The 6,000-nt window shown below is 42.7% G+C and overlaps 1 protein-coding gene across 1 annotated transcript in view; it reads right to left on the bottom strand.

The window, feature by feature from the left end:
- Nucleotides 1–1,291: 1,291 nt before the first annotated feature.
- Nucleotides 1,292–6,000, bottom strand: part of lrfn5a (leucine rich repeat and fibronectin type III domain containing 5a) — a 112,252-nt gene continuing 107,543 nt past the window's right edge. Inside the window, exons 9-10 of the mRNA XM_033988845.2 lie at nucleotides 3,531–3,804; nucleotides 1,292–3,008 (exon numbers count right to left, since the gene is read on the bottom strand). Of these exons, the coding sequence (XP_033844736.1) occupies nucleotides 2,115–3,008; nucleotides 3,531–3,804 (1,168 nt within the window). The 3' untranslated portion in view covers nucleotides 1,292–2,114. The remainder of the gene's footprint in view (nucleotides 3,009–3,530; nucleotides 3,805–6,000) is intronic.

Below are 6,000 nucleotides of genomic sequence, written 5' to 3'. Positions count from 1 at the left end.
CTCTCACCTACAACTCTCAATACAAGAGCAAAATAGCTCCCCCCTCCAGCCGTATATAGGCTAACAAACTAAATAAATAAATAAATAAATAAGCAAATAAAGCATTTAACCATAATACTAAATTGTGTTTTGTTTGGAAATACTATGGTAATGGGTATGTTCAGACCAGTAAAGATTTTCAAATGGATATTTTCTTTTTCTTCTCAAAAGTCAAAAGTCAAGACAAACCATTTTTAACATCATTTGCTGGTGGCAGTCCAACCATTTTGTTCCCATGGCAACACCTGTCTGCAAATGTGGGCCCTTTTTCCTGAACAAATTGTGAAAAGTAGAATACTGTTATATAACTAACTATACCCTGCAGCACTAACATGTGCACATGAAGGAATCATATCTCTGCAGTTCAAAGGGTCTCTATGTGCATTACACCATTGTTCACAGTTTCACTCGTCAAAACATAAAACACACTGGTGTGACTCTAGATATTAACAGCAACTTTACCCCAGCTGAAGCACCCGTAGCTCAAACACCATTTATTAATATCACTTCTCCCAGTGTTATTTTTATTTCCAATGTTAGTGAGCTAAAGCCTGCTTGTCCATTTGCCTCACCGCCCACTACGATCTGTGCTTGTCTTTTGTGGACCACGGCATGAGCCCATTAGACACACATTCAGTGAAGTAGATTAAATAAGTACCTGGTCAGGTGTTACATTCAGACCTGTATCCTCTCTCATGTGGCTTGCATAACACTATAGTGGGCTGATGGTCAGTCTGTTATGTCTGCTATGCAATTCCTTATTTTCCCGTGAGAAATATGGATAGTTTCTATACAGAGTCAGGACTTTTTATGTAGAGTTTGCATGTTCCCTTCTTGTCAAGCTAATCCTCCATGGACTCCACTGAGGCAGTAATCAGAGAAAAGTCCCTAGTTCTTCAATGCAGTCTGTGATACTGGAAGCAGACTGATCAAATACAGACGGAAAATGTTAAATTAGGCACTCAAAGAAGTTTATATCAAAGAACCACTCCAGTGTCCAGGTGTGAGGGGTCAAGTGTCTTGCATAAGGACGCAATGACCGCATTTATCTGTGGGTGCTGGAATCACACCATCAACCTGTGGGTCAGTGGAAAAAATACTCTTCACCCATCCATTGCCCTGCTCACCAACAATTGTAAGAAAGCAAACAATATAAATGTGATTATAAATTTCTAAATATTGCAACTAGTGCCCATGTGTGCATAAAACATACTCGTTACAATGTTGTTTTTATCCATTTTTATTTTACACAACATAACAACACAGTACATGTTGTCTTTTCTGTACAGAAGCTCCCAGTGAGCTTGTGACCACCACAGGCTGTAGTAAACCCAGTCAGGAAACAGCCCCAAAGGTTATTTTTTTTAATACTTCCTTTTAAAAAATATCAATTTCATAAGAGTTCTTTAAAAGTCTGTGTTTGCCACCATTGTCACCTGTCTACAAACATCCATATTCCTTTGTAAGTAAAAAGGCTATGTGTGAAATCACTTGTCTCTTGTTTGTCCCCTCTGCCGTAATCCCTCATTTATGAAGCTGTGAGGTCTACAAAATCCAGTTCTTTTGACTGTCAGAGGGAGTGAAGGAACATTAGTGCAAAAGAAGGCACCGGCTGCTATCCCTTTGCCGACAAACATCACTTTTCTGTGGCATGTGAAGTGTGCTTGTCAGTCCCATTTGGATGTATTCCTTTTTTTCCTGTAACGGTAAATCCCTTTGTTGTACTGTCCGGATACGGTGAGAGTGTATGACGTGGCAAGCCCATTGTCTTGTTTTCATTTGTGCTATAAAGTGGTACCAACGAGACAAGGCAGAGCATGGACTCACTGAAAGACCGACTTGAACAGAAACTGAGTGAAAAATGTAAACGGAATACAAAGAGTTGTGGACAAAAGCGTTGAAAATAATAAAAAAGAGTCAAAGGACGCACATGTCTGAGCACACACCCACTCCCTCACACATCTAAAATCAAAAACACTCTAAACGGCAAGAAACCACTTGTACACCTGAAACCAAAACACACACGTCATACAAAAGCAGATAAACCAGCGTGTGGTCGCCATCTTGTTTGTAGTTCAAACTGTGCTCTCTAAGATCCAGTCCGAATCGCAGCGGCCTTTTTCAGAGTCCTCGGCCTCTTTAGCGAGTAGCATTGCACTCATTGATTGGCTCCTCTTATTCCTCATTATACGTCCTAGCTTAGGAGGACCACCCTGCTGGAGTGTGCTAGTCTTTGAGCCCCCTTCACTGAGGGAGTACCTCCTGCGGGCCCGGCTGCGTCCCCCATCCTCCACAGGGAGAGTCTGGTACTTGGCAGAGCAGGAGGAGGAGACGCGAGGGGCTCGGCGGAGGATAGGAGTATCCCTGAAGCGAGGGCTGGGACTGGGCAAAGTGAGTGGGCTGAAGACTGAAGGTGACTGGTTCAAAGAGGTGGAGTTGTTCCGGTTGGTGTTAAGGTTTTCCAGAGAGGTGATGGGAGGTAGGAGGGCAGAGGAGGGGCTGGAGGAGGCAGCAGAGGAGGGGCGAGGGAGAGCTTCGGTCAGGACGGTGGAGGATGAGGCATTGGAACAGGACGAGCCCGGTTTGCTGGGTGCTGGTTTGCGTTTTGGTTTGGGCAGTGAGCCAGTGGAGGAGGGAGAGGAGACCTGAGCCCTCTCCCCAGTTAAAGAGGTCTTCTCATCTATAGCCACTGTGGTTGTGGTGGGGCTCTTGGCTGTCCACGTCTGCCCCATGCCTGAGGTGGAGCAGTCGGGCAGTGGGGATTCAGAGGACTGGACCACCGTGTCTTTGGCCCCTGCTCCTGCCCTCTTCTTGGAGCCCCCGGAGGAGACATCGTCCAGGCCGATGGAGCCGTGTTTGGAGGAGCTGGGGGTCACTGTGCACCCCTGCGACTGGGGCCCGTTGGTCTGAGAGTGCACGTTGGTCATAGAGAGGGAAACTCCTTTGCCTCCGTCACCAGGGTTACACACCTAAGACAGACAAACATAAGGCCATGAACACATACCCAGGGATTTTCTCATATCAGCAAGTGCAAGTATGAGAAATTATTATATATATGTTATACATGTTAATATTCATATAATCCGTGTATAACTGTGATACAAACATCAGTTGCTCCAGACTTCAGGGCTAGTCTTAAAAGCAATGAAACAGAAGCACAGAAACACTGCATTTTACTGTTTTTTTTGTACCTTCACCTTTTTTCAGTTCTTTTTTATCGTCAGTTTTATGGAAACAGGTGCACTTAACCTCTCAACACTTTCTCCCTAATAATATTCATTATGCCATTTCAGCTACATGCAGCAGCCTTCTTATTATGTTTGGGGATTTGAAACTCAAATAATGTCACCTGAGTTATTCCATCTTCTCTTGACCATCACCAATGTTAAAACCCCCAAAATACACTTTTTTCCATGTCTGAATACATATCCCCTGCATGGTAAACCTTAAACACTTTTATCCAGCTAAACACATTTGAGAGAAAGCCTCACCTTGTATCTTATCATGAGGATGATGATGAAGACCAGCACAGAGGCCACGATGATCCCTCCAATAATGATGATCATGGTGCCACCGAGGAACTGCGACTGCATGAACTGACACCTCATGTACTCGGACTCTGTGGAGAACTGCACACAGCCCACCACCCGCGTCGCCGTCAGGGAGGTGATGACATCGTCGTAAATGGCCAGAACGCACAGGTCGTACTGGGTCCCCGCTGCTAGGTTGTTCACCAGAAAGTTCTTGCTTGAAGGAGGAATCATTCTGTGGAGACATGGATAAAGGGAATCAACTGTTTGTGAAGAATTGCATCGGAAAATACTACATTAAACTTTTGTCTTTCCACTGTTCTCTATTAGTTGTTTGAGGATATGTTTTGCACAACTGAAGATATGTATTTCGTAACAAGTCGCATAATTTTGTTTTTTATGTGGCAATGTGGGTGAAGTGTCTTGCCCAGGAACACAACAACAATACTCTGACAAGGTTGCACGGTAATGCGTTATCCTACAATCTGACATGAGGTATATTTAGACGAATACCTCACAAGCCCACAGCATGAGTAAACAAAGCTAAGAAAGACCACAACTGGCCAATCCTAAAATAGACACAAGGTTAAAACAGAAAAAAAAAAAAATGTGGGAAGTAAGTTTCACTGAAGAATTACAGACTCAGCCCCAGAGTGAATAAGTGCTGCTGAATCCTCCAAAATAAAACCCAAAAGTCATCAGTAGGACAACACTCACACGCTAATTAAATGATTTATTATTGTGCAATTCCCTGTAGCAGATGCCCTCCCTGATTTTCGTTATCCTGATCTCGCAATGAAACTCACATCGGGAGCACTCCAGGCCACTGAAAACCAGGCCAGATCTGCTTCTATAGTCTTTTTCCACGGTAGTTGGAGTCTAAGCCACTCGTCTCTCCCTCTCCAGATCTTTGTCACATTGGTGGCAGTATGTGTGCATTTGTCCTCCAGTTTCTCCTGTCAGCTTTTCCCAGGATTGGCTCATTAAAATGCTAATGCTATTCCTCATTAAAACCAAAAGAGGGCTGGCGAGTTCATAGGATTGTCGCCCCGGGTACGTACAGGAAGAGCTGAGGCGCATTTGGCCAGGTTAAAGCTTTGGGTTTTCTGTTGCAGTGTAATGAGGGTTGGAGGGAGGTTTAAAGAACATATGACAGATTTTCGGGTTTTTCTAATTTTGTTTGGTAGGTTGGTACACGAGGTAAACATTTATCATAGTTTTACACCAGTCAAGTGGCAATTTGTGAAGAAAAGTTGGAAAGAACCATTGAAAATTACAGAATGTAGTGCCAAAGTTCTAAAAAGGACGCTCGTTGTCGGTACACAGAATTCTATCCAAAATGCACAGCTGACACGCAAGGAAGACATTTTTTTTCTCAGGTAGATGAGCTTTGGTCCTTTTTTTTTTTTACAATATGGTTGCTAAGTAACTGTTAGGGAATTACCTCTGCTGCTCAGGGCCAACAAAAAACTGATTTTAGTATATATAATTACGTTGACTTACTATGTGCTTTAGTGAAATTAGCAGTCTAACTTTTCATATATGCCCTTTGAGTTAGCATTATAAGCGGTAGTAGTGTGTGAGACTCTATATGACCCCATGCATACTGATACCATCATCTGACCATGAATGTAGCACACGCCTTGATGTTTTCATCCATGCACTTGTGAACCTTGGCCACTAAAACACTCTCACCCCCGTGTACACTGTCATTATTTGAGCAAGGAGACACACAAAGTCACATTGTAGGGTGCAAATTAAGATTAATGAGAAGGGCAATCTGGTCATCCCTTCGAGCTACTGCTTTTTCTTGAACATACACAATACCCACGTTTAATCATTGCTAATTAAATAGTGAAATTTCATCCTCCAAACCACATGCTTTTACTGACAGGGATTGGCTGTGGACCTCTAAAAGGCCCAAGCAAATCACTGCCAATTAGAAGTGACTAAATCTCAATTATTTTTGATTGACTGCCCACGCTACTGTATATTTTGCATACACAGACCAAATAGACAGAGATTAATTTGGCTAGCATTGCTTTGGCTTATTACTTCATGCAAGAGCAGATTGTAAAGCAACTTTTTGCCGCACTTTTTACTGTTCGTCAGTTTCGTTTGATGCAGAGTTTAACAATGTCAGAGGCAGAAATAGAAAGCATTGTTTACCAGGTTATAAATAATGCATGACTCTGAGGAATGCATTTATAAATCCTTTGTATAGCATATGCAACAATGGATAACCTATATGTCTACAGCATACAGATTTACAAAACATCCCGCCGCTTCACCCCAAATGTGAGCACTGAGTTTTGTGAATATTTACTTAGATTTTTGGATGTCACTGACTTCTATGAAAGAAAAATGATATGACTTTTAAGGACCTCATAGCAAAAAAGGGTTTAGCTGGAGAGAGAGTTAGAAATAATGT

Source organism: Periophthalmus magnuspinnatus, chromosome 22, assembly GCF_009829125.3.
Source record: "Periophthalmus magnuspinnatus isolate fPerMag1 chromosome 22, fPerMag1.2.pri, whole genome shotgun sequence".
In the NCBI taxonomy this organism is placed as follows: Eukaryota; Metazoa; Chordata; class Actinopteri; order Gobiiformes; family Gobiidae; genus Periophthalmus; species Periophthalmus magnuspinnatus.
Note: the sequence above shows the minus strand (reverse complement) of the source record. Positions and strands in the feature narration are given on the sequence as shown.